We start from the raw sequence: 19912 nt of genomic DNA, 5'->3' as shown, positions 1-19912 counted from the left end.
GAATTTGAGCTGACAGGAGTACATTTAAGTAAAGATGACCAATAGGCTTTTAGAAATGAGGAACAATGTCAGGAGAGATCAGGGAACAAGATAGAATCCTATGTAAGTGTGACGGTTAAACCCAGAGGAAACAACTGAGGAGTGTGGAGAAAGGAGCATTAACATTCCTTGGGGTCTGGGTAGAAAACTAATGATTTTAAAAATATTTAAATATGGATATATTCTATTTATTTGAATCTATTTACATCCTTTAAGGTTTATGATCTTGACGATATAGTATAGCTGTTTTATATGCCACAGATGTTCTTGTTTGTCTTTATCTGATACAAAAATAATATTTTCTTCTTTCTTTGTAAGTCTGTATGAGATATAATGGATCAATTTGCTTACTTTCTCTTTTTTTTAGAAATGGAGTCTCACTCTGTTGCCCAGGCTGTGGCGCAGTGGCATGATCATAGCTCACTGCAGCCTCCATCTTCTCAGCTTAAGCGATCTTCCTGTCTTGGACCTGTGAAACAGCTAGGATTACAGGCATGAGCCACTGTGCCTGGCCTAATTTGTGGAAATATTTTAGGCGTCTGTGGATTATTAGAATGGCTCTACGCTGGGTGCGGTGGCTCACACCAGTAATCCTAGCACTTTGGGAGGCCGAGGCGGGCAGATTGCCTGAGCTCAGGAGTTGGAGACCAGCCTGTGCAACACGATGAAACCCTGTCTCTACTAAAATACAAAAAATTAGCTGGACATGGCAGTGTGCGCCTGTAGTCCCAGCTACTTGGGAGGCTGAGGTAGGAGAATTGCTTAAACCCAGGAGAAGGAGGTTGCAGTGAGCTGAGATAGCGCCACTGCACTCCAGTCCCGCTGACAGAGTAAGACTCTGTCTCAAAAAAAAAAAAAAAAAAAATCAGCCGGCCATGGTGGCAGGTGCCTGTAATCCCAGCTAAACAAGAGGCTGAGGCAGGAGAATCACTTGAATCCCGGAGATGGAGGTTTCAGTGAGCCGAGACCACGCCACTGCACTCCAGCCTGGGCAGCAGAGCAAGATTCTGTCTCAAACAAACAAACAAACAAATAAATAAATAAATAGAACAGCTCTGTTTCTAGACAATGAAAAGTTAGTCAGTAAAGATGTTATGATTTTGTGAAAGATATCAGTTCCTGTCCTGATGACCTAAAATGTAATAATACTATAAATAAGGCAATTGTGTACTGTGAATGAAAATCTGATTAGGAGATTTTTTCCCCCAAGGCAGTATCTCTTGCTCTTCAACTGTTGCAATTAAACTGATTATTTTTTTTCTCCTTAATCATTTTGTAAAACTAACCAGTATGTGACAATACAGAGATGAACTTGAGTATGTATTTTACTGTAACAACTGTTATGCAGATAATTTTGAGATACCCTAACTATTCTCATTGGCTTTTTGTTATTGTTGTTGTTGTTGTTTTGAGACAGTCTTACTGTGTCGCCCAGGCTGCAGTGCAGTGGCACGATCTTGGCTCACTGCAACCTCTGCCTCCCAGGTTCAAGCAATTCTCATGCCCCAGCCTCCAAGTAGCTGGAATTACAGGCGTGTATGACCACGCCCGGCTAATTTTTGTATTTTTAGTAGAGATGGGGTTTTGCCGTGTTGCCCAGGCTTGTTTCGAACTCCTTGCCTAATGTGATCCGCCCACCTCAGTCTCCCAAAGTGCTGGGATTACAGGTGTGAGCCACTACACCTGGCTCTCATTGGCTTTTTATAGGATTTTAAATTTGATGTAATCTAATTCCACTAGAGAGATTTCTTGGACTAGTTAATATCCTTAGTCTAAAAAACTTGTCATAATGACTTAATTCAAATTACCTTTTTTTTTTTTGGAGACAGAGTTTCACTCTTGTTGCCCAGGCTGGAGTGCAATGGTGCAATCTCAGTGCCATGTTGGTCAGGCTGGTCTTGAACTCCCAACCTCAGGTGATCCGCCTGCCTTGGCCTCCCAAAGTGCTGGGATTATAGAAGTGAGTCACTGCGCCCAGCCCAAACTAAATTTTGTGCTAGAATTTCATTAAATAAATTGCAGTTTGGGTAATTAGTGAGAATATCTGTAGAAAAGTTGTCTAGTAATGGAGAAAAACAACTTGAAGAGGGGTACTAGAGCATTTCTAGGAATTTCATTTCACAGTTTATCTGAGTAAGTACTGTACCTAATCCCTCATCCCTGAATGGATCTTCTACAATGCTTATTCATATTACCCTTTCCCTACTTTCACTGCTTTTGCCTTTAAAATAAAGACTGGACAGGAAACCAGTAATTTTCCTTAAGTAGAGGATTAATATTGTAGTGTCCAAAAGCAGTCAGTTCTTGTTTTGTTTGAGACGGAGTTTCACTCTTGTCGCCCAGGCTGGAGTGTGATGGCACAATCTCGGCTTACTGCAACCTCCACCTCCTGGGTTCAAGCGATTTTCCTCTCTTAATCTCTCTAGTAGCTGGGATTGCAGGTGCCCACCACCACGCCCAGCTAATTTTTGTAATTTTAGTAGAGAGGGAGTTTCACCATGTTGCCCAGGCTGGTCTCGAACTCCTGATCTCACGTGATTTGCTCGTCTCAGCCTCCCAAAGTCCTGGGATTATAGGTGTGCACCACCATGCCCAGCCAGCAGTCAATTCTTTTCACCGCTGCCAGTGTGCTATTGCTGCAGCACTCTGGCATCTTGCCAACCAGGGAAATTTGGAGCAAAAAGGAAAGGAATCTGGCGTTATATTTTGGATGTTTTTCTCTAGTCATTTTTTTTTTTTTTTTTTTGAGACGGAGTCTTGCTCTGTCGCCCAGCCTGGAGTGCAGTGGCTGGATCTCAGCTCACTGCAAGCTCCGCCTCCCGGGTTCACACCATTCTCCTGCCTCAGCCTCCCGAGTAGCTGGGACTACAGGCGTCCGCCACCTCGCCTGGCTAGTTTTTTGTATTTTTTAGTAGAGACGGGGTTTCACCGTGTTAGCCAGGATGGTCTCGATCTCCTGACCTCGTGATCCACCCGTCTCGGCCTCCCAAAGTGCTGGGATTACAGGCTTGAGCCACCGCGCCCGGCCTCTCTAGTCATGTTTTAAGGACTTTAGTCTGTTCATTAGTTACAGAGAAGTAGAAAAATTGACATTGCATTTTTGGAATAAAGGCAAATATATTTTCATAAAGGTATAGTTTTCTAGAGCTAGGAACAGTGGCTCATGCATGTAGTCCTAGCAACTTGGGAAGCTGAGGCAGGAAGATCACTTGAGGCCAGGAGTTCAAGACCAGCCTGGCAATATAGCAAGATTCTTTCTCTTAAAAAAAAAAAAAAACCCTTCATTCTTAGCTAAATGAACACATATTCTTGATAGTTTGAACAAAATGGTTACATATTTCAGAATTGATTATAATTAAGTCACTGTGATGAAAAATAGAATAAGTAGCATACAATATTAAATCTCATTTGTTTCCTAAGCTGATACGTGGGCATAATTTACATTTTAAAATTATTTTAGCAATAATTGTTACCAGTCTAAAAAGGTGGTTAGTTGTTTAATAGAAGAGTAAAGACAACGAAAAATCATTTACCCACAAATAATTATATATTTATGTAAAGTTTCTATGGTTATAAATTGGTAGTTCACATATCTGAAGATTTCGTATATATTTTGGTGTTCTTTTGTTATAGTCTAATGAATTTATGATGCCCCCTAGAACTTATGGTTTACTTTCTAGAGTTTAGGATTAAAATTAGAGATTAATTAATTTATATAAATTCAGGTCACATACTTAATCGTGTTGAAATCCATGCTCATTTGAAAACATAAGGGCCTTTTAAATTTTGGGTGTTAAATTTAACCACAAACCAAGTTTAAAAATAGCAGGATGTCTCTCAAGAGAATACTGTTATAGTACATTAAATTATTATTATTATTATTATTATTATTATTATTATTATTTTATTTTTTGTTTTTTGAGACGGAGTCTCGCTCTGTGGCCCAGGCTGGAGTGCAGTGGCCGGATCTCAGCTCACTGCAAGCTCCGCCTCCCGGGTTCACGCCATTCTCCTGCCTCAGCCTCCCGAGTAGCTGGGACTACAGGCGCCCGCCACCTCGCCCGGCTAGTTTTTTTGTATTTTTGTAGTAGAGACGGGGTTTCACCATGTTAGCCAGGATGGTCTCAATCTCCTGACCTCGTGATCCGCCCGTCTCGGCCTCCCAAAGTGCTGGGATTACAGGCTTGAGCCACCGCGCCCGGCCTAAATTATTTTAATAAGCAACCAAATGCCAACTTGAGATAAAGTAATATATCTCACTTTGTCCTGTAAATATTGATTATAAAATGGATTAAAATTTTCTTAAAATAGGATTGGAAGCACATTGGTTGAGAAATTTCAGTTGAAATGCATGGAACATAGGCTGGGCATGATGGCGCACACCTACAATTCCAGGAGTTTAGGAGGCTGAGGCAGGACCTCCTGTGTTGAGGTCAGGAGTTCGAGACCAGCCTGGCCGACATGGTGAAACCCTGTTTCTACTAAAAGCACAAAAATGAGCTGGGCATGGTGGTGCACACTTGTAATCCCAGCTGTTTGGGAGGCTGAGGCAGGAGGATTGCTTGAAATGGGATGGCGGAGGTTGCACTGAGCCAAGATTGTGCCACTGCACTCCAGCCTGGTGACAAAGCAAGACTCCATCTCAAAAAAAAAAAAAAAAGAAAAGGATAAAGAAATGTATGGAACAAAGCTAAGAATATTCCTGTTTCTTTTCAAAATTTATACATGTTATATGTACAAATTGTTAGGCTTGAAATAATTAAAAATTTGTGTTGTTTCTTTTGTCAATAGCAATTTCATCATGAAAACCTGGTCAATCTGATTGAAGTTTTTAGACAGAAAAAGAAAATTCATTTGGTATTTGAATTTATTGACCACACAGTATTAGATGAGTTACAACATTATTGTCATGGACTAGAGAGTAAACGACTTAGAAAATACCTCTTCCAGATCCTTCGAGCAATTGACTATCTTCACAGTAATAATGTAAGTGCTTCAGAATAAGCCAATTTGTAGGATGAATATGAATCATAAGTGCTCCTTATACATTGTTTTATTTTTATGAAGGTGGCTAACAGTATTTTTTTATACAATAATAATAGACATCCTGAAAATGGGGATAGGGAATAGGGAGCACTACCTTTTGGTTGTAGAACCAAAAAATACTGAGCACTCAGTAATTCCAACTGTAAGGCAGACCAAGTATGGGATAGTAAAGGCAGTATCAATAATTATGTTTAGTAGAATCAGTAGTCAGCTGGGGCACTATTATTAGAGAAAGTATTAAAACGTTGGAAGTCAGGTCTGTGGCTTAATGGAGAGTTGCTCATATAAAGGGAGGTTTAGCGAGACTCCGCCTCAAAAAAAAAAAAAAAAAAAAAGGCAAGTTTAGTGTTGGGAACTGGAAATTAGGCCAGGGGAATAGCAAGTAAATGTGGAAGCCTTTAGGGGAAGAAAGGAGATATAAAGTGGCTGAGCTGTGTGAGGCCTTGTCATTTAACCTATGAAAAATCAAGGAAGAGGAAAGATCACAGCTATTTTGATTTTTAGTGTTGACTTTAGCATTGGCTTGTAAGCTTTTAGCTCAGCAGGTTTTTTGTTTGTTTTGTTTTTGAGATGTTTTGTTTTTATTGCCCAGGCTGGAGTACAATGGTGCGATTTCAGCTCACCACAACCTCTGCCTCCCGGGTTCAAGCAATTCTCCCGTCTCTCCTTAAAACATCTCGGTGTTTGTCCGAGATGATGGTGCTCCTCCTCTATCAACCACCACACCTGGCTAATTTTTTGTAGAGATGGAATTTCACCATGTTACCCAGGCTGGTCTCAAACTCCTGGGCTCAAGTGATCTGCCCACCTCAGCCTCCCAAAATGCTGGACTACAGGTGTGAGCTACTGCACCTGGCACAGATTTTTTAAAAGATCAAATTAGGTACTAGGTATAAAGCATTTAAACTGTGTCAGGCCCATTTTAAATGCTCAACAGATAGTTCTGGTAGGCTGGCCATAGTAGCTCACACCTCTAATCTCAGTATTTTGAGAGGCTGAGGCAGGGGGATCACTTGAGCTCAAAAGTTCAAGCCCAGCCTGGGCAACATAGCAAGACATCGTCTCTACTAAAAATAAAAAATAAATTAGCTGGGCATCAGGCATCGTGGCACAATACTGTACTCCCAGCTACTTGTGAGGCTGAGGTGGGAGGATTGTTTGAGCCTGGGAGGTCAAGGCTCCATAGCAGTGAGCTATGATCATACCACTCCATCCTGGTTGACAGAGCAAGATCCTGTAAGTAAGTAAGTTAAATAAATAAATATAGCAAGCTGGTTTGGAGTCAGGAGAATTAATAGTTGTGTTAAGGAAAGAAAAGGAAAACAAAAGAAGGAAAAGAAAAGAAAGCTGGTAGGGAGTCAAGAATAGTTGTGTTATCTTTGTATCTTTTTAGAGCCTTGTCTATATTAGACTCTAAAAATGTTTCTTGAATAAAAGGAGATATCAGTCTGGGCTAAACTGACAGTAGAAAACTTCCAAGATGATGTAAAACTGAAATAAGTAGAATTTTGAACTGTAGTTAGGATTTTGTTGGAATAGAGAAGAAAATGCATTCAGGTGGGGTACCATTGTGAAAATAGAAGTAGACCAGAGTGGGGGACTGTAGAGAGTGCTGTTAAGTCAGGTTACAGGGAACAACAGGTAGAGGAAGATAAGATTACACAGGTTCCCAGGGGAGAGATTTTCTAGAACCTTGAAATTTATCCACAGGAGGGTGGACTCTTTCCTGAGGATCCTGGGCAACTATTGCAGATTTTGTTGTTTTTTGTTTGTTTTTCTTGAGACAGGATCTTGCTTTGTTGCCCAGATGGGAGTGCAATAGCATGATCATAGCTCACTGTGGCCTCCAACTTCTGGGCTCAAGCGATCCTCCTGCCTCAGCCTCCCAAGTTACTAGGATTACAGGCACATGCCACCCCACCCAGCCCATTGAAGGTTCTTGAGCATTGCTGTGACTAGATGAAAACAAAATCTAATTTTATTTTAACAAGAGTAGAAGATATGAGTAGATAGAGACCCAGAGAGATCAGGCGGGAAACTGTTGTGACAGTCTAGATGTGTGGGTGGTAACGGTTTGGACTAAGTAGCAATGGGAAGGAGAGGAAGGATGGCAGAGGGATAGGATGGAAATACTTCAAAAGGAAAATCACAGGACTTGGGAACTAATTAGGTATGAGAGAGATGAAAACAAAGGGTGAAATCAGAGGTTATTACAGTATTTTTTTCGAGACGGAGTCTGTCTCTGTTGCCCAGGCTGGAGTACAATGGCAGGATCTCGGCTCACTGCAACTTCTGCCTTCTGGGTTCAAGCATTTCTTCCAGTTTCAGCCTCCCGAGTAGCTGGGATTACAGGTTCCTGCCACTAGGCCCAGCTAATTTTTGTATTTTTAGTTTAGTTTAGTTTAGTTCAGTTCAGTTTGAGACGGAGTCTTGCTCTGTCGCCCAGGCTGGAGTGCAATGGCATGATCTCACTGCAACCTCTGCCTCTTGGATTCAAGCGATTCTCCTGCCTCAGCCTCCCGAGTAACTGGGATTACAGGTGCGTGCCACCATGCCCGGCTAATTTTTGTATTTTTAGTAGAGACGGAGTTTCACCATGTTGGTCAGGCTGATCTCGAACTCCTGACCTCATGATCCGCCTGCCTTAGCCTCCCAAAGTGCTGGGATTACAGGCATGAGCCACCACGCCTGGACAATTTTTGTATTTTTAGTAGTATTACTGTATTTTTAATTGGAGAGCAGAAGTGCCATTGTCAATAACTGAATTTAGAAGTGGGAATTGCATTAAGATATATTGATGGATTTTAAGGGATAGTGAGAATTTCTAAGTAAAAATAGTGGCTAACCAATTATATCATGACTTTGGAAGTTTTCAGAACTGAATATACAGATTTGAGAATCTTCCTCTTAGAGACTGTGGTTGAAGAGGTAAGAATAGATCATTCTCGGCCGGGCGCGGTGGCTCAAGCCTGTAACCCCAGCACTTTGGGAGGCCGAGACGGGCGGATCACGAGGTCAGGAGATCGAGACCATCCTGGCTAACACGGTGAAACCCCGTCTCTACTAAAGAAATACAAAAAACTAGCCGGGCGAGGTGGCGGGCGCCTGTAGTCCCAGCTACTCTGGAGGCTGAGGCCGGAGAATGGCGTGAACCCGGGAGGCGGAGCTTGCAGTGAGCTGAGATCCGGCCACTGCACTCCAGCCTGGGCTACAGAGTGAGACTCCGTCTCAAAAAAAAAAAAAAAAAAGAATAGATCATTCTCCCAGAAATGGAAGGAAAAAATAAGAGGTAGTTCTCATCACCAAGCATGGAAGAGATCTGTGGAGTGTTGGAGAACAGCAGAGAAGGAGGCCTAGACAGAAGTACCCACATTCTTTTATTCTCTTGTTCTTATCTGGAACCTGGAGTAAAATTATCCCTGTCCCTTACCTCACAGAATTTTGTAAGGCTAATTACCTTTGAGAATTAAGGCAGCCATGAGTGAAGTGGCTCTTTAGACTAGATATTATTTATTTTTATTTATTTATTTATTTTTGAGATGGAATCTCACTCTGTCACCCAGACTGGAGTGCAGTGGCGCGATCTTGGCTCACTGCATCCTTTGCCTCCCGGGTTCAAGCGATTCTCCTACCTCAGCATGCCGAGTAACTGGGACTACAGGTGTGCGCCACCACATCCGGCTAATTTTTGTATTTTTAGTAGAGATGGGGTTTCACCAATTTGGCCAGGTGGTCTTGAACTCCTGACCTCAAGTGATCCTCCCACCTCGGCCTCCCAAAGTGCTGGGATTACAGGCATGAGCCACTATGCCTGGTGTATATAGATATTTTTTAAGAGATGAGGTTTCAGTCTGTTGCCCAGGCTGGAGTACAGTGGTACAATCATAGCTCACTGTAGCCTTGAACTCTTGGGTTCAAGTAATCCTCCCAACTAAGGCTCCCGAGTAGCTGGGAGTACTGGTGCATGCCCCCAAGCCCTGCTAAAACTTTCTTTTCTTAATATTTCCAAATTTCAGATGATGATTTTTTTTTTTTTTTTTTGAGATGTAGTTTCACTCTTGTTGTCCAGGCTAGAGTGCAATGGCGCAATCTCAGCTCACTGCAACCTCCACCTCCTGGGTTCGAGCAATTCTCCTGCCTCAGCTTCTGAGTAGCTGAGATTACAGGCATGTGCCACCACGGCCCAGCTGATTTCATAGTTTTAGTAGAGATGGGATTTCTCCATGTTGGTCAGGTTGGTCTCAAACTCCTGACCTCAGGTGATCTGCCTGCCTCAGCCTCCCAAAGTGTTGGGATTATAGGTGTGAAGCCACTGCGCCCGGTGACATTTATTAATTAAAAAATTTTTTTGCTGTTTTCGTTTTGTACATCAGAGAAAGACTTTTTTTTTTTTTTTGAGACAGAGTCTCCTTCTGTCACCCAGGCTGGAGTGCAATGGCACAATCTCAGCTCACTGCAACCTCCGCCTCCCGGGTTCAGGCAATTCTCCTGACTCAACCTCCTGAGTAGCTGAGACTACAGGCACATGCCACCATGCCCGGCTAATTTTTGTACTTTTAGTAGACACGGGGTTTCACCATGTTGGCCAGGATGGTCTTGATCTCCTGACCTCATGATCCACCTGCATCGGCCTCCCAAAGTGCTGGGATTACAGGCGTGAGCCACCATGCCCGGCCCCTGAAGCGGTATCTTAATGTGCTTTTTAATGTCTGTTTTTGTTCACATTATATCCTTAGGTCTTGGAATAGTGCCTGGCATATAGTAGGCACTCAATGAAAATTGTGGTAGTGCCGGGCGCGGTGGCTCAAGCCTGTAATCCCAGCACTTTGGGAGGCTGAGACGGGCGGATCACAAGGTCAGGAGATCGAGACCATCCTGGCTAACACGGTGAAACCCCGTCTCTACTAAAAAATACAAAAAACTAGCCGGGCGAGGTGGCGGGCGCCTGTGGTCCCAGCTACTCCGGAGGCTGAGGCAGGAGAATGGCGTAAACCCGGGAGGCGGAGCTTGCAGTGAGCTGAGATCCGGCCACTGCACTCCAGCCTGGGCGACAGAGCCAGACTCAGTCTCAAAAAAAAAAAAAAAAAAAAGAAAATTGTGGTAGTAAAAAAGGATTTATATATTTTGGCAGATGACAACTTTAAAGTGGCTCAATTAGAAAGGCTTACCCTAAATTAATTTTTTGGCTATTTATGGAGGGAGATTGAGTCAGAACAAGAGCCAGTCTCAAAGATTTATGGTAGTAAGTTGTATAAACAAGGAAAGATCCCAGATTTCTGTCACTGAGACATTTCTACTTCTGCTATGATACTTTACAGGTGATGAGTATGTGCTTCTGTAATTCTTTTGATAAAATTTGTAAATGCCTTCTTTGTTCTAGGCACTGTACTGAACACGTATTAATTGAACAAGACAGATGTGCATCTTGCCCTCACGGAGCTTATGGTTTAGTGGGGGTTTCAGACAAGTAAACAGGCAGTTAACAGTACTGCATGACAGATGCTATGAAGGGGAAAGTGCAGATTGATGTGAACATATAGAAGGAGCATCTAATACTAACATACAAGCTGAGTCCTGAGGAAATAGCTGACTTGGCCAAGTAGTTGGAGTAGCATCAACAAATGCACAGAGATTAGACAAACCCTGGCAAATTGGGAAACTAATACTCTATAGGCTAGGGAAAGGAGGTTAAGAGGATAAGTAGGGGCCAAATCTCACAAGGCCTTATAAGCCATTTTAGAGAGTTTTAAATTTATCCTGCAGGATGAGGAATCCTCGAAGCAGAGAAGTGACATGGTCAGGCCTAGCACGGTGGCTCATGCCTGTAATCCCAGCACTTTGGGAGGCCGAGGCGGGCGGATCACTAGGTCAGGAGATCGAGACCGTTCTGGCCAACATGGTGAAACCCCATCTTTACTAAAAATACAAAAATTAACTGGGCATTGTGGTGCGTGCCTGTTGTCCTGTAGTCCTAGCTACTCAGGAGACTGAGGCAGGAGAATAGCTTGAACCCGGGAGCCGGAGGTTACAGTGAGGCAAGATTGTGCCACTGCACTCCAGCCTGGTGACAAAGCGAGACTCCGTCTCAAAAAAAAAAAGTGACATGATCACACATCTGATTTTAAAATAGTTCTGTGACTTCATTGTGGAGACTGAATTGGAGAGCACGAATGTGAATTCAGGGAGACCAACTGATAGACTTGTGTATTAATTTTGTGAGACAGCTGAGGAGACCTGAACTAGGAAGAGCAGTAGGTAGGTTAAGGGAGTGTGGGGAGGGAGAAAAATGCCCTTGGTTTCTGGTTTGATTTATGGAGTAAGTTGTGGTTCCATTCACTGTAATAGCAGATTGTTGAGAACCAGTAGGTTTGGGGGAGAAGATGTATTTAGTTTTAGATTTGCTGAATTTAAAGGACCTGTACCTAGTTTGTGGGATTTATTGTGGACTTTCACTTCTTGTGGAAACCAGGAGAAATATCTGTTAGACATAGAAATGTTGAAATTATCAGTAGTATATGGACAGTTACTAAAGCTATAAGAGTAGATTAATCTTATACAAATGTAAACTAAAAATAGATTAAAGATTTAAATGTAAGATCTGAAACTGTAAAACTACTAGAAGAAAACTTGGGAAAAGTTCTATGACATTGGATCTGGGTAATGATTTTGTGGATATGAACCCAAAAGCACAGACAACAGAAGCAAACATGGACAAATGGGATTACATCAAACAAAAAAGTATGCATATCCAAGGAAACAATCAATAGAGAGAAGAGAGAACCCACAGAATTAGAGAAAATACTTGCAAACCATACATCTAATAAGAGGTTAATATCTGGAATATGTAAGGAACTCAGATAAATCAATAGTAAGAAAACAAATAACCTGATTAAAAATTGGGCAAAGGACCAGGTGCAGTGGCACATGCCTATAATCCCAGCACTTTGAGAGGCCAAGGTGGGAGGATAGTTTGAGTCCAGGAGTTCAAGACCAGCCCAGGCAACATGGTGAAACCCTGTGTCTTTAAAAAATAAAAATAAAAAATGGGCAAAGGAGGCTGGGTGCAGTGGCTCACAGCTGTAATCCCAGCATTTTGGGAGGCTGAGGCAGGCAAATCACTTGAGATGAGGAGTTTGAGACCAGCCTGGATAACCTGGTGAAACCCCATCTCCACTAAAAATACAAAAAGTAGCCAGGCGTGGTGGTGTGTCCCCGTAATCCTAGCTACATAGGAGGCTGAGGCAGGAGAATTGCTTGAACCCAGGAGGCAGAGGTTGCAGTGAGCCAAGATCATGCCAGTGCACTCTAGCCTGGGTCACAGAGCAAGACTCCGTCTAAAAAAAAAAAGAAAGGAAAAAAAAATCAACCTAAGTGTCCATTAAGGATGAATGCATAAAGAAAATGCGGTATGTATACACGATGGAGCACTATTCAGCTGTAAAAATAGAAGGAAATCCTGTCATTTGTGATGATGTGGATGAACCTGGAGGACGTTATGGTAAGTGAAATAAGTCACGCACAGGACAAATACCGCGTGATCTCAATTACATACAGAATCTATAAAAGTGCAACTCATAGAAGTAGAGCGTAGAATGGTAGTTACCACGGGCTAGAGTGGAGGTGGTTGGGGAGATATTGGTCAAGAGATATGAAAATTCAGTCAGAAAGAAGGAGTAAGTTCAAGAGATCTGTTATACAAAATGGTAGCTAGTTAATAACAATGATTGTATTCTTGAAAATTGCTGAGAGTAGAATTTAAGTGTTCTCACCCCAAAAAAATAAGTATGTGAGGTAATGTTAATTAGCTTGATTTAGCTAATTTTACAATGTATACATATTTCAAAACAACATGTACATAATATATACAATTTTAATTTATCAATTAAAATTAACAAAATGTGAAAAAGTAATTCAGGCTGGGTGTGGTGGCTCACACCTACAATCCTAGTGCTTTGGAAGGCTGAGGCGGGAAGATCGCTTCAGCCCAGCACTCATGATCCGCCTGGGCAACATAACCAGACCCTGTCTCTACGAAAAACATGTTTAATTAGCCAGTAGTCCTAATACTGTAGGCTGTAGGACTACAGGCATGCGCTTGTCCTAGCTACTCAGGAGGTTGAGGTGGTAGGATTGTCTCAGGTGGTAGGCTCCTTGCTTGAGCCCAGGAGTTTGAGGCTGCAGTGAGCTTCGATTGTGCCTTTGCACTCTAGTCTGGGCAATGGAGCAAGACCCTATCTCTTTAAAAAATAATTTCTTAAAAAGAGTTGATCAGATTGAGATGGAGCAGCCAGTAGGTGGGGAGAAGCCCAAGAGTGTTGTCCCTATAACCAAGTGACAAAAGTGGCTCCCACACCCCCCAAAAAAGAGAGTACGTGAGATTGACCGGGAAACTTGAGTTTCCCGGTCAATATATATCAATATATGAAGAGAGGAAAGCCTAAGACAAGGACCCTATGTTTTAGAAACAGACAGAGGAAGAGTCGCTGCCAGGTAGATAGGAGGAGATTGGGAACATTTTAGGTCCGAGAAACCAGGAATGGAGGAACAGTTGGCATTGTTTTTACGCTAAGAAACCAAGTAAATATGGGCGGAGAGATGGCTATTGGATGTAGGAAAAATGTAGATGACTTTTTTCCTATGGCTAGAGAAGTTTAATGCAATGTAGGAGCAAAAGAGAAGGTTAATTATCTTGAGTGACTGGGTCAGAAAGTGAAGACTGTGAGTACAGATAATGTCTTCAAGAGGTTTAGCTGTGAAGTACATGAAAGGGCTGGAACTGGAGTAGGACATAGAGTTAAAGGAAAGTAAAATTTCAATAAGTTCTTTTCCTTTCTTTCTTTTTTTTTTTTTTTGGGACAGGGTCTCACTCTGTTACACAGGCTGGTCTCAAACTCCTGGCCTCAAGTGATCCTCCTGCCTTGGCCTCCCAAGGTACTAGGTTTACAGGCATGAACCACCACTCCCAGCCTCATTAAGTTCTTTTGGTTTTTCTTACACGAATGTGATTTGCCTTTTTAGTATTATGTCTGTTTTTTTAGCTTCATTTTATTTTGAGGTGGTGGATGGAGCAAGAATTGAAAACATATAACTATATTTGCATTGTGTAATTAATCCTTTGCATGTGGTAAGGAAATAGCTTTACTATCTTAATTAGCTAGATTTTCTTAGTATCATTTTTGAGAGGTTCTGGATAATGAAATCTCATTTTAATGTATTTTGTATTCTGTTTGTTTTTAGATCATTCATCGCGATATAAAACCTGAGAATATTTTAGTATCCCAGTCAGGAATTACTAAGCTCTGTGATTTTGGTTTTGCACGAACACTAGCAGCTCCTGGGGACATTTATACGGACTATGTGGCCACACGCTGGTATAGAGCTCCAGAATTAGTATTAAAAGATACTTCTTATGGAAAGTATGTATATTTTGGGGTCCTGTCAGCCTTTCTTAGGTATCTTTCTTTTTTTTGTTTTTTGAGACAGAGTGTTGCTCTGTCGCCCAGGCTGGAGCGCAGTGGTACAATCTCAGCTGACTGCAACCTCCGCCTCCCAGGTTCAAGCAATTCTCCTATTTCAGCCTCCCGAGTAGCTGGGACTACAGGCGCACACCATCACTCCTTTTGTATTTTTAGTAGAGACGGGGTTTCACAATATTGGTCAGGCTGATTTCGAACTCCTGACCTCAGGTGATCTACTCGCCCCGGCCTCCCAAAGTGCTAGGATTACAGGCGTGAGTCACCGTGCCCAGCCTCCTAGGTATCTCTTTTATCCCTTGGTATATTCTTGTATATCTGTCACCCTAATACTGACACACTCTGCCCTCTGCATCTAGGTTGGGGCTAAGAAGAGGAACACCTTTAAAGATAACATAACAGATTCTTTAGGTACCTGCATTGCTGGCTACTGCTACTGCTGCGCTCTCTCAGCTCTCACGGGTTGAATGAACACAGCCCCAGAAGACCTATGCAGACATCCCTCAGAGTGTATCTATATTTGCTTTAAGCTGTGCCATGCCCTCAGCAGAGTTCCCTCTTCTGTTTATCTTTAGCCTCGACATTCTGCAAATATTTGAAATCATTTATCTTACTCTGCCAGTGTTGCAGTAGGAACTGCCGAGTTTCCCATTTCCTGGAAAAATGGTACCCTCTTTGTGAAGACTGGCAAATAATTTTAAATTCTACTGTTTTAGGTGCAAAAATTAACCAGGTGTGGTGGCGTGTGCCTGTAGTCCCAGCTACTTGGGAGGCTGAAACAGGAGAATTGCCTCAAAAGTAGCATGATCTCGGTCTAACATAAAACAGCAGCCTAAAATATAAATAATCAATCTTGAACATAAAGAGATAGAAGTATGTAATTTAATACCTGATTTAATGGAATACATGGAGGAGGATAATTCTCATGTGCTTTTCCTAGAAATTATTATTCTGTTATTATAATAATATGTAATATTAATGAGTACTTACTTTTTGCCAGAAACTGTTCTAAATGCTTTATATACATCAAATAATTTAATCTTTACAACAACCCTGTGATGAAGTTGCTACTATTAGCATTCTCATTTTAAATAGTAGAACACTAAGGCACAGAGGTAAAGTAATTTGCCTGAAATCACATAGCTGCTTAATAGCAGAACTGAACCAGAATTCTAACCCAGGTGATCTGGATTCACAGTCCATTCCCCTGGGTACCTTTTCAACTGTACCTACCATTGATGCCCTGTACAGACTGTCTCTGTACCTCAGTTACTTCATCTATAAAATGGAAATTATAATAGGACTCACTTCGTAGGTTTGTGGTGAGGATTAAATGATTTGATACATGCTCAATAAATATTATCTACTCTTACTCAAAGTCCTAAAATATTTTTTCTTCATTTCTTTTTTGCCTCTGGGCATAATGTAGCCTGCATAAGATCTCTCTGTCTCGCCGGGCGCGGTGGCTCAAGCCTGTAATCCCAGCACTTTGGGAGGCCAAGACGGGCGGATCACGAGGTCAGGAGATCGAGACCATCCTGGCTAACATGGTGAAACCCCGTCTCTACTAAAAAAAAATACGAAAAAGTAGCCGGGCGAGGTGGCGGGCGCCTGTAGTCCCAGCTACTCGGGAGACTGAGGCAAGAGAATGGCGTGAACCCAGGAGGCGGAGCTTGCAGTGAGCTGAGATCCGGCCACAGCACTCCAGCCTGGGCGACAGAGCGAGACTCCGTCTCAAAAAAAAAAAAAAAAAAAGATCTCTCTGTCTCATTTTTACCCTCTTTTCATGATGTAGCTTAAATTCCTTTTCTGATATACTCCCTAGCCCCCCAATCCTATTCTACATCTTTTAGTACATTGTCTGTAAATTTTGTGTCAGTTAATATTTAACATGGGCTAGTTCTTTCTCTAGCTCTTTTTTTTTTTTTTTTTTTTTTTAACCTCTCACTAAAAGTTAAGTTCCTTGAGGATAGGCATAATCTCTTATATTATACATAACCAAACTTGGTGCCTGGCTCATAGTAAGATTGGATTCTAGGAGAATTCACATTATGTTTGAAACAAATTTGCTTGTGAGTCTGTTTTGATAACTTTTTTATTGTAAAAGAAAACACAGACACAGAATATCTCACGTTGCAAATGGATAGCTTCACCACCTGATCAAAAAATAGGATTTTGCCCACTACCCCAGAAAACCCTTTGTGTGCCCTACTGCAGTTGTAACATGCTCCTTTCCCCACAAAGCAACCATGATACTGATTTTTATTGCAATCATTTCCTTGCATTTTTAAAAATAATAGAGACAGGTCTCGCTGTGTTGTTCAGGCTTGTCTCGAACTCCTGCCCTCAAGTGGTCCTCCTGCCTCAGCCTCCCAAAGTGCTGGGATTACAGGTGTGAGCCACCAGGCCTGGCCATTTCCTTGCATTTTAAAGATAGTTTTATCACCCAAATGTGCATCCATTTAGTTTAATCTAGGCTTTTTGAGATATGATTCATATATCATACAAGTTACCCATTTAAAATGTACAATTAAGTGTTTTACAGTATATTCGCAGAGTTGTACAACCATAACCATAGTAATTTTGGAACATATTTATCACCCCAAAACGAAACCCTATACCCATTTTAACTCTCCATTTCCTCCCAACCCTTCCAGGCCTAGATAAACTCCTATCTGCTTTCATTCTCTATGGATTTGCCTATTCTGGACATTTCATATAAGTAGAGTTATGTAATATATGGTCCTTTGGGACTAGCTTTTTTCACTTAACATAGCATGTATTAGTACTTCATTTCTTTTTTTTTTTTTAAAACAGAGATGGGGTTTTGCCATTTGGTCTCGATCTCCTGACCTCAAGTGATCTGCTCACCTCGGCCTCCCAAAATGCTGGGATTACAGGCCTGAGCCACTGTGCCCAGCCAGCACTTTGTTTCTTTTTTTTTTTTCTTTTTTTAGAGAAGGAGTCTCGCTCCGTCACCCAGGCTGGAGTGCAGTGGCGTGATCTCGGCTCACTGCAACCTCCGCCTCCCGGGTTCACACCATTCTCCTGCCTCAGCCTCCCAAGTAGCTGGGACTACAGGTGCCTGCCACCACGCCTGGTTAACTTGTTGTATTTTTAGTGGAGACGGGGTTTCACCATGTTAGCCAGGATGGTCTTCATCTCCTGACCTTGTGACCTGCCCGCCTCGGCCTCCCAAAGTGCTGGGATTACAGGCGTGAGCCACCACGCCCAGCCCACTTTATTTCTTTTTATGGCTGAATAATATTCCACTGAATGGTTAGAGCTCTTTTTATTTACCCATTCATCAGTTGATGGACATTTGGGTTGTTTTTACTTTTTAGCTATTATGGGTAATGCTGCTATGAGCGTTTGTGTACTTGTTTTTGTATGGACATACGTTTTCTTTTTTTTTTTTTTTATTATACTTTAAGTTCCAGGGTACATGTGCACAATGTGCAGGTTTGTTACATATGTATACTTGTGCCACGTTGGTGTGCTGCACCCATCAACTCGTCAACACCCATCAACTCGTCATTTACATCAGGTATAACTCCCAATGCCATCCCTCCCCCATCCCCCATCCCCATAATAGGCCCTGGTGTGTGATGTTCCCCTTCCAGAGTCCAAGTGATCTCATTGTTCAATTCCCACCTATGAGTGAGAACATGCAGTGTTTGGCTTTCTGTTCTTGCGATAATTTGCTGAGAATGATGGTTTCCAGCTGCATCCATGTCCCTACAAAGGACACAAACTCATCCTTTTTTATGGCTGCATAGTATTCCATGGTGTATATGTGCCACATTTTCTTAATCCAGTCTGTCACTGATGGACATTTGGGTTGATTCCAAGTCTTTGCTATTGTGAATAGTGCCACAATAAACATACGTGTGCGTGTGTCTTTATAGCAGCATGATTTATAATCCTTTGGGTATATACCCAGTAATGGGATGGCTGGGTCATGTTTTCATTTCTTTTGGGTATATACTTAGGAGTTAGAATTGTGGGTCATATGGTAACTATGTTTAGTCTTTGAAGAACTGCCAGATTGTTTTCCATAGTGTTTGTACCATTTTACATTCCCACTAGCTGAGTGTGAGGGTTTCAGTGTCTCCATGTCTTTGCTAGCACTTACTATTATGTTCTTTTGTTTAATAGCCATCCTAGCCTTTTTTTTTTTTTAAGTAAACTTTATTTTGGGATAATTTTAGATTTACAGAAAAGTTGCAAAGATAGTATAGTTTCCACATAGTCCTCACCCAGTTTCTGTTTACCCTAATATCATATTTCATTACTATGGAGGTTTATCATCTTTTTTTAATTTATTACTCGAATACTTTTATAAATGGACATTTCCCCTTATTTGGTTACCTAATGGTATAGTTCACATAGAGAAACTGGGTAAATGCTTGATTTATTTATCAATTTTAAAGATGAATTGGCTCCAAAAGGTGACCTCCAAAGGCAACTAATTAATTTTTTTAGAAATACCATTATGAACTCATGGACTTAAACGTATTTAATGGGTTTCAATGCATTGCAATTATTGGGGCAAAAAGATAATACCTTTTCCCGGCTGGGCACAGTGGTTCACACCTGTAATCCCAGAACTTTTGGGAGGCCGAGGTGGGCGGATCACCTGAGGTCAGGAGTTCAAGACCAGCCTGCCCAACATGGAGAAACCCCATCTCTACTTAAAATACAAAACTAGCAGGGCGTGGTGGTGCATGCCTGTAATCCCACCTACTTGAGAGACTGAGGCAGGAAAATTGCTTGAACCCGGGAGGCGGAGGTTGCGGTGAGCCGAGATCACACCACTGCACTCCAGCCTAGGCAACAAGAGTGAAACTCTGTCTCAAAAAAAAAAAAAAAAGATAATACCTTTTCCCTACCTGTAACAAGAGTCACAGCCAATACCCTTATAACAAAAGATGGGTTAGCAAGAGAAAAATATGACAAATTTAACAAAGCTCTATGTGACATGGAAGCCTTCATAAATGAAAACCCAAAGACCCAGGGAGAACACAGTCTGATTTTATGCTAAGTTTGCTGAAAGGAGTGAATACTTGTAGAGAAACATGATTGAGCAAAAGGAGTATGATCTAATGGTAATAAACCCAGCAAGGCCTGTTTGTTCAGATTCTTCTTGGCCTCTCTGTTTTGCATTCCTTCCTTCCAGGTTTGGGCAGGACTTCTCTGGAATGAGGGTCTTATGACTTACTTTCAAGGGAGGTGGATCAGAGAGTGACCATTCTGTTTTATGGCTTGCTTTCGGGAAGAGAAATTCTAGTTGCTCAGGAGGTGGGCAGGTGGGAGAGGAATCCTGGTTTCTTTTTTTTTTTTTTTTTTTGAGA

At 41.9% G+C, this 19912-nt stretch overlaps 1 protein-coding gene across 1 annotated transcript in view; it reads left to right on the top strand.

Annotated features, from left to right (window-relative positions):
• CDKL3 (cyclin dependent kinase like 3) overlaps window positions 1–19912 on the top strand; it is a 147544-nt gene that overhangs the window by 1708 nt on the left and 125924 nt on the right. The window contains 2 exon segments of the mRNA XM_065545886.2: window positions 4831–5025; window positions 14323–14501. Coding sequence (XP_065401958.1) covers window positions 4831–5025; window positions 14323–14501 — 374 coding nt within the window.

This window comes from Macaca fascicularis, chromosome 6 (assembly GCF_037993035.2).
Source record: "Macaca fascicularis isolate 582-1 chromosome 6, T2T-MFA8v1.1".
In the NCBI taxonomy this organism is placed as follows: Eukaryota; Metazoa; Chordata; class Mammalia; order Primates; family Cercopithecidae; genus Macaca; species Macaca fascicularis.
The sequence above is the reverse complement of the archived record's forward strand: the minus strand, read 5'-3'. Positions and strand labels throughout refer to the sequence as shown.